Raw genomic sequence first — 16466 nt, 5'->3', positions numbered from 1 at the left:
GGATTTTCTAGCGCGGATTTTTTTTACTTGCACTTCAAAGGCAATATATCTATGGTTTAACCGATTTGAGAGACGGCCAAAATCAGAATTTAAAATGGACTGAATAAGCTCTCTACGAACTTGAGCAATGCCGCGCTGACGGACCATGAAAGAGTGACGGACATGTATGCACATAAATCACTGTCACACACAAACACTCTCGAAGTAATACACAGTCTCACTTGTAGCCATGTCTTTTAACTATTATAATATTTCGAAGGGCAAAAATAGGAACGTTTATTTGGCTTTACATCATCAGCTAACTCGATCACGTCGAGCTAGGTAGGTGATTTCAGATAGCCAGGCCAGGCTCCTCAGCTCCACTCACGCCCCGCCTGTTTGTCTATTTTCTGTTATCCGGGAGTGACGCAAGGCCAAGATGGCGACGGCCGGCTCCGCCCACTTTAGGCTTCAAAAATGCTCTTCAGAAACCTACGGGTGACGTCACGGACACTACGTCCATATTTTTTTACAGTCTATGGTATATATCTATGGTGCAGTCAGACCTATCTCCATGAACCATGCGGACTCACGAGATCGCCCTCCAGCGGCGAACCATTGAACAAGTGTCTAAGGGTTTTACGGTTTTACCTGATCTCTGATCAGTTTTATACATTTGTAGATGTATTAATGGTACATTAGTAAAATAAAAAAGTAGTTAATAGTCTCTTATTGACCTGTTTAGCTGAGCCATGGAACAAACAAAACATGCCCTGAAAATTGATTACACTGGCCCGGCACTTGATATTTAATCTTATTAGATGATATAGTTATTTGCATAGATTTAACGTTCAATAAAACATTTGCAATGGGTTTGTAAAAGGTGTTTTATGCATGTTTCGAATGAGTTTGTGTTGCATTTACACCGTTCTGGCAGGTAGCCTATAGGGGTCACCAGAGTGCCGCGTTTCGAACGCTTCGAAACAGTGAATCATTTCGCAAAGCAAGTGGTTCAAGTGATTCGAAGCATTGAAAAGCTTCGTTTCTCCTATCACCAAATTACTGCAGTGAGTGCGAGTCTGTGTGCATTGAACACAAAGCAGATTTTTATTTATTTATTGTTTATTTATTGTTCTGTGAAGCTTTACCACTGATTTATACTTTATCCGTTGTCCCAAACTTTTAATTTTAAACTATGAAAATCCATCGTAAAAATCTGAATTATTACATAATCATTACAAAGAAAGAGTGAAATGAAAAGAAACCATTTTTATTTATTCTGCATAATGTTCACTCAAGCTGTAATTTGTCAAATTACTCAAATAGTGTGTAAATATTTTTTAAACAGGGTCAAATCTAAAATTCTGGCAGTGAAATTAGCCTTAGCAAAACAATAGAGTTTGACAATTTTATTTCAAAAATGTTATTTTGTTACAGAATGTTCTCACAATGCACAATTTGAGATACAATGGAACTTTGACAGAAATCTCCTGCGTAATGTTTATACAATGTTAGATATTGTTAGTAGACAGATTATATCAATTAGTAAAAAGTGTTAAAACATTTATTAAATTATATTTAAATGTCCACGAGGCCAAAAGTTGTACCATATCACTTTTGCACAGCTAAGAAAAGTTAAAGAAAATGAATAAACTAAACTAAAAAAAAAAAAAAAACTAAAAGCAAAAGAAGCCATAAGCCATGAAAACACACACACACACACACACACACACACACACACACACACACACACACACACACACACCCACACACCAAATGTTGCTCATTTAGGCTTCACTTTGACCAATGTCACTGTGCACCCATAGAGAAGAGAGAGGAGGAAGAGGGTGAGAAAGGCACAGGCCATGTTCCAGGTCTCTTCAATGGTGTCCTGCACAATATATTCGGGTTTGTTCTCATTTATATATATAGCCTCTTCAAATAATGCTGTAAAATGCAAACCGAGGAAACAATTAATATCACATTTGAAAATTATGACATTTCTTAAGTTTATTGACTCAATTATTTCCTTGATAAACTTGGGTTTCAGTGCATGAAATATTGCATACCTGATTTTTTGGAGATGTTAAGCAACTGGGTACCAGTTACATGAGTGACCCTGCATGTGTACACTTCACCAGGTGCCCAATCTGAAGGCAAGAGCTGCAGGTGACTTCGGATACTAAATTTGCCATCAGGGCCTTTTGCGGGGTTGGTGTCATTGTGGGCAAACATTTCATTCATCCCAAGCAGCCAGGTGATGTTGATAGCAGGAGGGCTGAAACCATACGCCAGACACACCAGCTCACTAGCACCCTGCAGTAGCTTTGCAGATGGAGCAGAGTGGATCAAAGAGGCTAAATAAATAAATAAAAAACAGTGAGAGAAACAGATCAGATAATAGAGTATACAGAGAGGTATATGTATTGCAAATATATTCTGTTGTATTTGCCATCTTCGTATTTACTGTCTTCTAGAAAGACAGATAGATCGATCTGATGGCACCCACCGTACAAGTTCTCCAAATTTGCGATAAATGGACTTTGGGATGACTCGTGAGAAACAATGCAAGAGTACACGCCTTCTCTCAACTGTGATGCAGGCAATATAAGGGCACTATGCATTGAAAAACCTCCTGAAGTGTGAGCAACCGCAGGACTGTTAGTGAAGTGAGACTCATTGAATTGCTTCCCATTTAGTTGCCACTGCACAGAGATATCAGATGGGAAGAAACCGGTGATGAAACAAAGAAGGCTAGGATTTTGTCCAGAGAGATAGCTGTCTGAGGGTCTGAGGATCCTCACAATGGGTTGTTTGGGGTCTGTGAACATTTGGCAACAATTAGTAAAGATAAAACTCTTTAACAGAAGACTGAGAACTGTAAGAGCTCACCTCTGTTTTTTGAGATGTTCTGCTGCTGTGTGACATTAGAGCACAAATGCTTTACCTCACAGGTAAAGACAGCATATGTATTCCATTGTTTATATGAAACCTCCAAAATACTTTTCTTGCTTTGAGTGCCATCGGCATGATCTATAGGTTTTTGGTCAAAGTCATTTCCATTCTTTTTCCATTGGATGGAGAAATAATTGACATTCTGACCAACAATCAAACAGGTCAAATTCAGAGGTGTGCCAGATCTCACATGATTTACAGGACCTTGAAGGTAGACCGCTGACTGCTGACTGGAAGGTGAAATCACTGTTGGACGGTAAATTTATTTGTTAAGATATTACAGGTAAGGAAGAAACTACAACATACTTTCAAGAATTATAAGATTGTGCACAGATATATGCACCTCATTGCAATGAGAGAGAGAGAGAGAGAGAGAGAGAGAGAGAGAGGGAGAGAGAGAGGGAGAGAGAGAGAGAGAGAGAGAGGGAGAGAGAGAGAGCAAATGAGGCGTGTTTACCTGCACAAATACTGGTGCTTTTATTAGCAGTTTTCCCACTGTGTTCATCGACAATTTGGCAGGTGTAAGTGACCCCTTGATCCCACTCTTGCTGTGGCACCAATATCTCACTGTCCACTTTCACACAGCCATTTTCCATCACTGAGACCTCTAAAGCTGTGTAGGGTTTCTCCGCAGATTTTGAAAACCACTTGATCTTCAGGTCAAATCCTTTTCCAGAACACAGCAGTCTTTGTGGCTCTGAACTAGACTGACCCACACTGGGAATAACAACAAGCTCTATGGTAGGATCATCTAAGGGGAACAAAAGTTATCAAATGTCCAGTGAAGAAAACATAATACATCCATATATTAGTAAAATTCATTTCAATCCATGAATTAATCTCTCCGATATAATTAATGATAACATATTACAAGAAGGTTTCAATTGCTTACATTAGTTAACATGAACTAACAATAAAGAATAAGTTTACAGCATTTGCTAATATTAGTTTATGCTAATCTCAACATTTACTTATACATTTTTTTAAGATCAAAAGTTGCATCTGTTAACATTATGCACTGTGAACTAACATGGACATGTTATTAACTAAAATAAACAAAGGTGAATGCGTTTTGTAAAAACATAGTGAAGTGAAGTGAAGTTAAGGCCAACTCTAGGGGATTCATTGTCCTCTGCATTTAACCCATCTAAGTTAGTGCACACACATTAAGAACAGTGAGTTGTGAACACACACACACACACACACACACACACACACACACACACACACACACACACACACACGGACCAATGCTATATTGATGTATTTTTCTAAATGTCAAATGTTAACAAACAAGAACTTTTTTGTAAAGAGTTGCCGATTAACTGTTCCCTACCACAAAGGTTTCCAGCAGGTTCTGATGCCCAGTTTCTGAAGGGTCTGTGAACTTTGCAGGTAAAGTTGTTTCCTTTCTTCTGGTGCTCAATAGGGATTGTAAAATGTGTGGTCAGGGACCAAATGTTTTCAGAAGGGGTCCAGTCCACACAAGTGAAATTTGAGATATCAGTACTGTTGGCCTGGAAGTTGATGCAGACCTCACCAGAGGGGAGATCTTTTACAACACACTCCAGCAAAGCATTGCCTGACTGAGCTGATTTCTTCCTGATCATCACTACAGGATCCTTCTTCATATCATCTGAAGATCAAACATACATTTTAATACACAATATGTGGTTTTCAGGACCTAAATTGTTACACTTGATCAGTGCAAAATAAAAAACTTACCAATTTGAATTGGATCGCTCTCTTCTGTGAAACATGGATGTTTAGTAGTACAAACAATGGTCTTCAGTTTCAACCACTCGTCTCTCGACAAAGTCAAGTTGCTCACAATTGTATTGAGGTCTTTGGGAGCCCTAGTGTCTTTTACACTGGTACCGTCTGCCAACCATGACACTTCAGTGTTGTGTGGCGCTTCAACAATACAAGAAATTGTGACTTTGTTCTCCTTCAAAATGTCTCTGAGAGGGGCTCTCTTTACTTGGACTGAAGGTTTGAACACAGACTTTGCTGTAAATGTGAAATTAATAAAGTTAGATTCATAGAATGATGATGCTTATATACTAATTTTACTGTCATACATGATTCATCTTCATTTTTATTTTCAGCTTACCCATGCACATGTCATATTCTAGCTTGAACTCTTTAGAGTTATGGCTGGCTTTACAAGTGAATGAATTCAGATGAATTCACATTCATGAATTATACGATTGTGCACATATATATGCACCTCATTCAAAGTTATTTGAACTATGAGAGAGAGAGAGAGAGAGAGAGAGAGAGAGAGAGAGAGAGAGAGAGAGAGAGAGAGAGAGAGAGAGAGAGAGAGAGAGAGAGAGAGAGAGAGAGAGAGAGAGAGAGAGAGAGAAGTCACATAAGGCATGTTTACCTGCACAAATACTGGTGCTTTTATTAGCAGTTTTCCCACTGTGTTCATCGACAATTTGGCAGGTGTAAGTGACCCCTTGATCCCACTCTTGCTGTGGCACCAATATCTCACTGTCCACTTTCACACAGCCATTTTCCATCACTGAGACCTCTAAAGCTGTGTAGGGTTTCTCCACAGATTTTGAAAACCACTTGATCTTCAGGTCAAATCCTTTTCCAGAACACAGCAGTCTTTGTGGCTCTGAACTAGACTGACCCACACTGGGAACAACAACAAGCTCTATGGTAGGATCATCTAAGGGGAACAAAAGTTATCAAATGTCCAGTGAAGAAAACATAATACATCCATATATTAGTAAAATTCATTTCAATCCATGAATTAATGTCTCTGATATAATTAATGATAACATATTACAAGAAGGTTTCAATTGCTTACATTAGTTAACATGAACTAACAATAAAGAATAAGTTTACAGCATTTGCTAATATTAGTTTATGCTAATCTCAACATTTACTTATACATTTTTTTAAGATCAAAAGTTGCATCTGTTAACATTATGCACTGTGAACTAACATGGACATGTTATTAACTAAAATAAACAAAGGTGATGCGTTTTGTAAAAACATAGTGAAGTGAAGTGAAGTTAAGGCCAACTCTAGGGGATTCATACTCAGAAATTGTCCACTGCATTTAACCCATCCAAGTTAGTGCACACACATTAAGAACAGTGAGTTGTGAACACACACACACACACACACACACACACACACACACACACACACACACACACACACACACACACACACACACACACACACACACACACACACACACACACACACACACACACACACACACACACACACACACACACACACACACACACACACACACACACACACACACCCGGACCAGTGCTATATTGAAGTATTTTTTTTAAATGTCGAATGTTAACAAACAAGATATTTTTTTGTAAAGTGTTACCGATTAAATATTTCCTACCACAAAGGTTTCCAGCAGGTTCTGATGCCCAGCTTTTGAAGGGTCTGTGTACTTCGCAGGTAAAGTTGTTTCCCTTCTTTTGGTTCTCTCTAGGGATTGCAGAATGTGTGGTCAGGGACCAAATGTTTTCAGAAGGGGTCCAGTCCACACAAGTGAAATTTGAGATATCAGTACTGTTGGCCTGGAAGTTGATGCAGACCTCACCAGAGGGGAGATCTTTTACAACACACTCCAGCAAAGCAGTGCCTGACTGAGCTGATTTCTTCCTGATCATCACTACAGGATCCTTCTTCATATCATCTGAAGATCAAACATACATTTTCATACACAATATGTGGTTTTCAGAACCTTAATTGTCACACTTGATCAGTGCAAAATAAACAACTTACCCATTTGAATTGTTTTGTTCTCTGTGAAACATGGATGTTTAGCAGTACAAACAATGGTCTTCAGATTCAACCACTCGTCTCTCGACAAAGTCAAGTTGCTCACAATTTTATTGGAAGCCCTGGTGGAAGCCCTGGTGCCTTTTTCATTGGTGCCGTTTGCCAACCAAAACACTTCAGTGTTGTGTGGCGCTTCAACAGTACAAGAAATTGTGACTTCGTTCTCCTTTAAAATGTCTCTGATATGGGCTCTCACTTGGACTGAAGGTTTGAACACAGACTTTGCTGTAAATGTGAAATTAATAAAGTTAGATTCATAGAATGATGATGCTTATATACTAATTATACTGTCATATATGATTCATCTTCATTTTTTTTTTCAACTTACCCATGCAAATGTCATATTCTAGCTTGAACTCTTTAGAGTTATGGCTGGCTTTACAAGTGTACTTTGTGTCTTCATATTGAGCATCGATAGATATTTGACTTATGTAAGTAAATGTTTTCTCCACTTTATCAGTGGTCTGCAACATTTTATTTTTAGAAGCACTGACAGACTGATTCCCACTAAGCCATTGTACAGTAAGTTTGTCTGGGTAATAATCCTTCAACTGGCACTGCAACACGATGCTATCACCTTCCTCTCTACTCAGCAGAGCAATAGTGGGAGGAGTGACACGTTTTACTATTGAAACAAAGAAAGAATCAATTAACTTGCAATGTGGTTTAAACAGAACATATAAGAGGTACAAAGTTTATGAAAATCTTAATCAATCATACGAATACTAGTCTTTTTCAATAAATTCAAATAGGCAATATAATGATACGCCCTGTTCATGCTTCAGTGGGTGGTTATTTACATCATGAGAGTTTTAAAAGTTGCAGATACTGGAATAGAAAAAAAAAGATGGACAGAAAAGGAAATGAAAAAACATGCTTCAGAAAACATAGCGAATAGCAGATGGAAGCGTTAAGTAACAGTCAAGCTGAAATAGCAACCAAAAGCAGAACTGAAACCCATCTGCATCTTTGAGACAGGGTTTAGCACATCTGCACAGGAAAGACACCTTTCCATTTACATAAATTTACTCTCCTGTTATGCAATTTATGTTTTAATATACTTTGCAGCATGAAATTTCACACTTACAAATATTCACACAAAGATGCCGTGCTTCAGTCACCCAATGAACAAAGTCTTGCAGATTTGGAGAAAATTAAGGATTTGATTTAAGAAATGTATGTGCAGTTTATTATATTCAAAAATTAAGAAAATAATTCAAAACCTAGTGGCAGTGTATATAAACATTTTTAGAGCAACATTAGTTTATCATGCAAATCAGTTTTTTCCTTGAGATGTCAAAAAAAAAAAAAATACAAGAGAAGTCAAATCATTTCTTTCTTTTATTAAAGTAAAATCTAAAAACAAACAAACTGCACAATCACATATTTACAAAAAAAAGAAGAAAAAGAATAACTGTCATAGTCTTAAAGCTGTTCTTCTGAAAGGCCTTGCATCATGTCCTTAAAGGGATCTTTCATTTCACCTGAAAGTATAATTTGACACCAATTACAGCAATGAAAACAATTTCTGTTTAACATGCCAATAAAATAAATGTCAATAAAGATACAAAGCCAATTTTTTGGCATCATCTTTCTCCAAATGATAACCAACTCAAATGCTCCTATAAAATCTTGTCTCATGTTTATCCTCAATAGAAAATTAGCTAGAAAAAGTCTAAAAGTGTATACCTTAACAAAAGTAGCTCCTATGCTGTAGAACAAGGTGATGAGGAAAAGGAAAACAAAGGTTACAGCAGTGTTTGAACTGCCACTGTCATCTGTATCAATGGGTTCAAACAGGGGATGCTCTATCCACACGATCCACGCTGCGGAAACCAACAAGAACACATTCACATTAAGACACTGTCCAACACAAGCTGAGTATAAGAGTCTGGCATATTCCTGGTGTCTGTGATGATTTTAAACTATTAAAAAATAATAGACTAAAGGCAGGATTTTGAAGATTTTAATCAATTCACCTGTCCATCCTTATTTAAAATTAGACAGGTGGACTAAAGGCAGGAATATGCAGTCAAATTAAACCAATTAGAATAAGGGACAAAGAACCTTTAATGAATCATATTTTTTCTGAAATTTTATGATTTTTATTTATTTATCTTAACCTGCTTACTACATAATTGAATCAAATATTTAAAGAAAGGTGACCATGAATGTATCAATCAAAACGGCAAAGAAGTTGTGAATGTGTCTTGGCATGCTGTAGATGAACCGATGAGACTAAGAATTATCATTCTCTATGCCCTGAACTATAAAAAATGGAGAGCATTATGTGTCTGAGTGATCATAATATCAAACCGTTCAAATGACGTACAATACACACACCGACCAGTAAGCATTTACTCTCATTATTTAGAGTTTTATGTGCCTGCTAATGGTACTTTGTCTTCTGAATAAAATTATTTTAAAAATTGTAAGTATATATATTTTAAAGTAGCCTACTCTTAAAATGTCTCACTTCGATGTATTATTATTTGAACTGTTTAATGTTTTCATTTTTTAAATGTCTATTTATTTGGAGTGATGTTATGGTATGATGTCTTTGTGACCTTATATGCTCACATATACACAGGGACAGACACATGTAAAACTGGCATGAAAACATAAATTAAGTGCACAGGAAATATGCTTAGTTTCTTTTTTTATTAGTCTTTTACTAAATGTGATATGCATGAAAATCTCTCAAAAAGCAAGAAGCCACAAACATTAAAGACGAACACACTTACAATTATGGACATGTAACTCAAAAACAAAAAGAAACACAAGATGAACAAGATAAACACTCAACAAGCATCACAGGAAGACATCACATGCATAACGATCTATTCCTTGCAGCATGCAGGGGTATTCATGCTTAGATTAATTACACCTGGCTTAGCAATATTATCAGCAATAGATTTTGTCAGTACGCGCATTGTTTCATCAATGGTTTCATGGTACACTACACAACTGTAGACTGTACCACTCTTCCATTCGGAAGAATCCACTGTGATCTGACTGTAGACCGAGAAGTATTTATCATTCTGCATTGGCTGGCTAGTTATGTGCTTGTACCCATTCGCAGGTTCATCATCAACAAGCCAAGACACAAACACCTCCTTGGGGTAGAAATCCTTCACATAACATGTCAGGGTGACCGTTTCCCCCTCTTTGTACTCTGGGGGTGCTAACAGGTAAACAGAGGGTCTCTTGCGTTCTTTACCTAGTAAGACAAGTTCACAATTAAGACCAGAGTCACTCATTTTCTTCTTGTTATTATTTTTTGATAAACTTCATTGTCAATTGTAATGAAGACTGTATATATCAAGAGACCTTGTGGAAGCAAGAACTGTGCAATATTTTACAAAAAGAAAAAAACATACCTTTTTCTCTGGTGAACTTCTCCTCCTTGGGCTGTGATAGGGCTTTGTGTTCAGCTGTGCACGTAAATATTGTGCCATTGCTCCATTCTTCATAGCCTATAGGGGCTTTAAGTTCCACTTTTATTTTGGTCTTGACATCGTCCTCTGATGCCTCAGCGATGATGAAATCATTTGCTTTAATCTCAATTTTTTTGAATCCTGAATCTTCTCCAGAAGCTATGCACTTCAGCTCTCCTCGTCTATTTTTCAGCATGTCTTCAAGGGAGGGGGGAACTATATCGACAGCAATATTGCTGCAGTCTTGCGTAGAAACTATGTACAAAAATCAGACATGCAACAGGTTAGAGAGAGGTAAACATATTATGAATAATGAAACATTCACAGTCCTCAAGAGAAAACATACCTGTATATTGGGCCTCTCTGACTTCCTTTCCCGTCTTGTGCTCGAACTCGCACTTAACTTTGACGTCTGTGTTCGTCCATTTGTCGGCACTGATTTGAAAAATGCTTGTGGCACTATACAAGGTTACTGAGGCATTCTTCTCACTTGTGTCATGGGTGTCTATCGCATTTGTCTCCTTACCATCCTGAAACCACTTAAACGAGTATTCTTTAGGCGAAAACTGCCGGGCTAAACACAAGAAGGTTGCTGTCCCATTCTCTAACTCCTTTTTTGTAGGTACTGTTAAGACGACAGTTGCAGGCTGATCTGGCGGTGGAGCTGGCAACATACAGGAGAAAGCAGAGAGGACATGAAAAGCAAGAAAATAGTGCAACATGCTTTATTAGGCAAAGCACACAGATGCTCTTGAGTTTGAACGTCAATGTTAAATGTTTTAGCCTATACTTATATTTAACTTTTTTTTTTTTTTTTTTTTTCTTTATCTTTTGTTTATAAAACAAGAAGAAATCTCATATGCCATTGTTTTCCCTGGCATGGGGTCAGAGAAAAAGTATTTCTAAAGGACTAAGCATATTATGTACTTTTCTGTTCTGTTTGTTAGATCTTTAGCCTTGCTGTTCTCAGCTAGTGTAAAACATTTACTGTCATTAGACTCTGATAAAGGACAACTGCTTGACATGCACAAAAATATAAAAGCAGGTTCATTGGTATTAAAAAAGTTCAATCAATGATTTGACAAAACTATAAGAGTGTGCTAAAATGTCTATTCAAACATGAGCCTCCACGAAGAAACAATATCCAGCAATATACAAAACACTGAACCCAACAGCAATAACAAAGAGACACATAGCTAAAATGTAACATGTAAAATGTTAGACATTTCAGAAATGTGACTTACCTGGTGGAGCTACTTTAGCTGTTTTAGTGCCTTGGGAATTTGAAGCTTCACATGTGTAAGGGTTTTGAGGATTCCAGTCGCTTTTCTTCACACGCATATGGCTGATTTGTGTGTAGTCTCCGTTACTCCCGAACGCTGGATACTGCACGAAAGTATTCAGGTCTTTCTTAGTGGTATCCTTCCACTTGAAAGTGAGTGAGTCCGCAGGTGAGAAACCTCTGGCCAAGCAGCCGACGGTGACGAACCCAGCAGAATCAGCAGAACACTGAGACAGGGTGAAGATTGACTTCGGCGGAGATGGTTGAGCTGTAGAGACATTACATCTTTCTCAGACAATAAACTACAACATAACGCAACATAGGCCTATGCAACACTATTAGGCCATGTCAAAAGAACGAATGAACAAATGAATGAATGAATGAAAAAAAAAAAAACTGATTGAGATTACACCGCTATCTTCGCTCTACATCAGAGTCCTGTGGCCATGTTGATAAACTGCTTAGACTACTTTGCAAGTAGGCTAAGTCATCTTTTCTACTTCTTTAAGACATAACTTTTTTTTTTTTTTTTTTTTTTTTTAAATAAGTTACTTTAACAAGTAAATTGGTCTAATTTGAATTAAAAAGTAACACTGATTAGGCTACCCCTTGGTTAACTGTTGGTCAGTCTTAGTGGGTCACGTAAAACATAAAATTTTGGAATTTCGGAAAATTAGCAGATTTTTATTTTTATTTTATTTTTTCTTACACTCTTAAAAATAAAAGTTCCAAAGGGAGTTTTCACACCGATAATCTTGAATAACTATTTTGGGTTCCTCAAAGAACCTTAGTGAACAGTTCTTAAAAGAAAAGTTTTTTTTTTTTTTTTTTTTTTTTCTTAGTGTGAAGAACATTTTAATAGATAACATTTTGTGCAATGGAAAAGATCCATGGACGTTAAAGGTTATTCATGGAAACATCAATGTAATTTAAGAACCTTTATTTTTAACAGTGTAGATGCTGTATGTCATATAGCATATATAGTCATATTTATTATCAGACATAGACTAATAAATAAAGGATTATCTAAACAAATAATAATTTATTAGGCTACTGGATAATAACTGCATAATGACTTTTCATTTTGTTTCAAATTAAACAGTTCTTGTAACTTATGAAGTGTAAATAAATAAATAAAAACATTTAATAAAAATTTCAACCATTTGATAATTTTAAATAAAAGCATTGTATAGCAGTTTGTAACTTTGAACTATGAAATCATATGAAAAAAAACGAAAAATGTAGGCCTATCATTAAACAAAAATAGCCCCCAAAATACTGCAAACAAACACCACTCGCACTTCTAAAAGTTCCGTTTTTTTATTTATTTTTTTTATTTTTTTATTTTCGTTGTGCTAGAAATAATTTCTTGAATAGCGGTTGTTAAACAAAAAACATTCTTTTAAATCTCCAATTGTCCTCTTCATGTATTTACAAATAAAGGCTACCTTTCTAAATCAGTAGCCTAAGTTATACGCCAGTTTTTTATTATTATTATTATTATTATTATTATTATTATTATTATTTAATAATATCGGGATGCAATCAACAACTTAAAATATAACACATTATATTAGTGGCTATCAGTGCATAAAGTTAAAACGAGACGTTACAGTTTAGTTAGGATTTTTAGTCTTATATTTATGCTCCGGCTGTTTTCAGCGGCTATTGAGCAGTTTAAGGCAACACATGAGAGAATAATGTACAACGAAAGGAGTCGTTTAAGAATAACTACTGTTGAATTTTTGTTCGTTTTTAACATGAACAACATTACAAAATTATGTAGTCTTTTAAATCTAATGAAATGGACAACAGCTACAGTAAGACAGTTTGCAATAGAAAACTCTGTTAAAGATATAATATAAATAAATAAATAAATAATAAAACACATGAAATTTGGTCTTTTTTACGATACAAATGTCCTTGCAATTAATCATAAAATCTTACTGTTTGTTACGGTGACTTTGGTGCCGCTTCCCCAGTAGTCGAAAGCCCAGTTACACAATATCTTTTTAATGTTACAGTGCAGTATAAAAATACAACGCTCAGAGTCTGTTGAACGACCTGTAGCCAATTCCTTGTTTTAATTTGAATGCACAAATACAATTATTTCGAATTTAATTATTCATAATCTGAATATTTGCGTTTCTAAATTACTTTAGACTAATGTCCTGACTTTAGTTGTCTAATCGCATAACAAGAAAATCTCGACATTGAAATGTTGTTTTAATGTAAAAAAATATTTTTCGACAAAATAACTGCGCACACATTTATCGTAGGCTACTTAAATCAGATTTTGATTTGGTAGGTGGATATTTTTCTTACCTGACGAGACAGTGACCATTGTTCCTTTCCCCCAGTAGTCAAAAGCATTGTCACACTGGCATTTTACCAGGGGATATTGTACAAAAATAGCAGCTATATCATATGTTTACCTCTTAACAAGTAGCTTTCATTTATTATTATATAACCCGCAGATTGAACTATTTAGACTTTTATTTAGCCTTAGCCAAAACTAGAAACGGAAAATTACATTTAGCCAAATATTTAAAACGTGCCAAGATTATTGAGAGAATTCTTTCTTACCAGATGTCACTGTGACAGACGTGCCTTTCCCCCAGTAGCCAAAGGCATCATCACAGTAACACTTTTAATTTCTTCAGTGCACAAAAACACAAACGATCTTTTCCATATTAGCCAACCTTAAAACCTGATTTCTTTCGTAACTTATTGTCAAATTATCCATGATATGTTTTTCTCTGACTAAAAAGTGTTGTTAATAAGTTAATAATCGGCTCTAGAAATATGTTTCATAGCTATGCACAACGATTCATATTTTGCTGTTCGGTTCGTAAGCTTCAAAATTTGACTTCTTACCTGATGTTACAGTCACCGCTGTTCCCTTTCCCCAGTAGTCAAAGGCACCGTCACAGCGGGGAGGTTTACGATAAGAGCCATACCATAACCACAATTATAAATTTTCATAGGCAATATGTCTAGGCCGACGTTATCAAAACGATTTAGTTTGCTACGTTAGTTCGCACTTTCTTTAATCGGAGAGTTTTAGCTACGCGTTATTTAGTTACCGTTACCGACGCATTTTTCCACTGTAAACCAAGGTAAACATTGTAAATACGTCTGCATGTTAGTTTTGTGACAAGAAAGACTACCTGATCTTCCAAAATAAGTTAAAACAAACAAACAAACAAAAAAAGTAAATAACAGAAAATAACGGCAATAACTTACCTGAGGAAACGGTGACTTTGGTCCCTTTCCCCCAGTAGTCGAAGTAATCGACACAGTGACTGATGCCTTTGAGTTACTGACCAAAAAACCCACACGAAGCAGCGATGTTCATGTGATCAAAAGAACTTTGGTCAGAATAAATGGATCCAGTGAAAACTTATCTCGCCTTTCTATTGTTCACAGCTGATATAGGTCAGAAATATTTGCAGCACTTATGTTGCATTAGCCTTTATATTCAAAACATGATGACTCTGAAATTAGAAAGCAATTTTTAGTAGGCTAATAATCTGAACCAAACTCTTCCTGCTTCTGCCCTCAGTACAGATGTGTGCTTGTAATAGGCCTAATTAAATAGAATAAAACATATTTTGAACGAAAAATCATAATACAGTTGTGGTCAGAATTAATGGCACCCCTGTTAAATATGATCAAAAATGGCTGTAAAAAATAAATCTGCATTGTTTATCCTTTTGATCTTTCATTAAAAAAAAAAAAAAAATCTAATCTTTCATTGAAGTAAAATAATTGAAAGTGGGGGGGTTAATCACATTATAAAATAAATGCTTTTCTCCAAAAGACGCTGGTCATAATTATTGGCTCCCTGTTATTAAATACTTTTTGCAACCTCTGTTTCCCAAGATAACAGATCTGAGTTTTCTTCTATAATACCTGATGAGTTTGGAGAATAACTGACAAGAGATCAGAGACCATTCCTCCATACAGAATCTCTCCAGATCCTTCAGATTCACAAGTTCATGTTGGTGCTTCTTCTGTTCAGTTCACCCCATTCATTTTCTATAGGGTTCAGTTTAGGGGACTGGGACGGTCATGGTAGAAGCTTCATTTTGTGCTCAGTTACCCATTTTTGTGTTGATTTTGATGTTTGTTTTGGACCGTTGTCCTGATGGAAGATCCAACCACGGCCCATTATAAGATTTCTAGCAGAGGCTGTCAGGTTTATATTTTGTATCTGTTGTGATGTATGATTAAGGGAATTTGGCCTTTGTGTTTCCTCATATTTAAACTGGGGGAAATATTCTGTTCAATTATTAATATAAGATTGCAGAACTTTCTCAAAACACACAAAATTCTGGACAAAAGTCAAGTTGGATTTCTGGCCAAACACAGAACATCTGACCACATTTACTCCACACGATCATCGATAAACATGGATACCAAAATAAACCCAAAGTCTTCCCCAGCTAGAAATGTTTTGTTCTAAAAACGTTCTGAGAACATTACCATGAAGTTCTAATAATGTTTTCAGTGGGTAGTTTTATTTTGGTTCCCAGAATGTTCTCCTAAAACGTACACAGCAAAAACTCCAGTGATAAAAGCGATGAGCGATGAGTGACCATTATTGAAGACACCTGATGTTAACAAGCAGAATCACTGAAGGAGAAAAGCACTATTTTAAGTTACCATTATGGTGATGAGTGTTTGTTTTAGCTGGGCTCTTGACCCTTACATTTTTACTTTAAATATTGTTTGGCTGTTGTAACTGAGTTATAACTCCCATATGAACAAAGAGAAAAGATTATCAGATGTTGTTGATTATGTTTTGATATAATCATCATTTGTCCTGAATCACAAAACTCATTTAGAGCTTAATCTCTGACTTAAATTTATATTGTTGATTACATCATCACAGTGAATCTACAACATAAGATCCAGAATTTTATATATTTCAACGGCTTTCTTAAAAGTTGTTTTGAAAAAAAAATGTGAGT

The 16466-nt window shown here is 36.1% G+C and overlaps 2 protein-coding genes across 4 annotated transcripts in view; both read right to left on the bottom strand.

Annotated features, from left to right (window-relative positions):
• Window positions 1-1373: 1373 nt before the first annotated feature.
• On the bottom strand, window positions 1374-7884 carry LOC308697637 (uncharacterized protein). Its single transcript, XM_081377008.1, has 12 exons — window positions 7859-7884; window positions 7100-7396; window positions 6715-6996; window positions 6326-6625; window positions 5324-5617; window positions 4660-4944; window positions 4271-4570; window positions 3392-3685; window positions 2872-3180; window positions 2489-2800; window positions 2049-2336; window positions 1374-1926 (listed from the first exon to the last, which is right to left on the bottom strand). Exons 2-12 carry the CDS (start codon window positions 7242-7244, stop codon window positions 1763-1765), a joined length of 2973 nt encoding a protein of 990 aa, XP_081233134.1. The 5' UTR covers window positions 7245-7396; window positions 7859-7884; the 3' UTR covers window positions 1374-1762.
• ighd (immunoglobulin heavy constant delta) overlaps window positions 7783-16466 on the bottom strand; it is a 509609-nt gene continuing 500925 nt past the window's right edge. The window contains exons 1-6 of one of the 3 annotated variants that reach the window (XM_081377046.1): window positions 13816-14137; window positions 11453-11758; window positions 10555-10872; window positions 10152-10463; window positions 8461-8597; window positions 7783-8255 (exon numbers count right to left, since the gene is read on the bottom strand). In XM_081377046.1, coding sequence (XP_081233172.1) covers window positions 8247-8255; window positions 8461-8597; window positions 10152-10463; window positions 10555-10872; window positions 11453-11758; window positions 13816-13834 — 1101 coding nt within the window. In that variant the 5' untranslated portion in view covers window positions 13835-14137 and the 3' untranslated portion in view covers window positions 7783-8246. Of the gene's footprint in view, window positions 8256-8460; window positions 8598-8861; window positions 9992-10151; window positions 10464-10554; window positions 10873-11452; window positions 11759-13815; window positions 14138-16466 lie in introns of those variants that run through there. The other 2 variants (XM_081377045.1, XM_081377044.1) reach the window with 2 other exon arrangements.

The sequence above is a fragment of the Scardinius erythrophthalmus genome (genome assembly GCF_964197995.2).
Source record: "Scardinius erythrophthalmus genome assembly, chromosome: 1".
Lineage (NCBI taxonomy): Eukaryota > Metazoa > Chordata > Actinopteri > Cypriniformes > Leuciscidae > Scardinius > Scardinius erythrophthalmus.
This window is presented reverse-complemented; position numbering and strand designations above follow the sequence as displayed.

Bases quoted from the DNA above. Each gene is read 5' to 3' on its own strand.
- LOC308697637 (XM_081377008.1), bottom strand. From the start codon at position 7,244: ATGTTGCAGACCACTGATAAAGTGGAGAAAACATTTACTTACATAAGT. The intron at 6,626-6,714 runs GTAAGTTGTTTA...TTTGATCTTCAG, and splicing joins GAACAAAACAATTCAAATGG to ATGATATGAAGAAGGATCCT. The intron at 4,571-4,659 runs GTAAGTTTTTTA...TTTGATCTTCAG, and splicing joins GAGCGATCCAATTCAAATTG to ATGATATGAAGAAGGATCCT.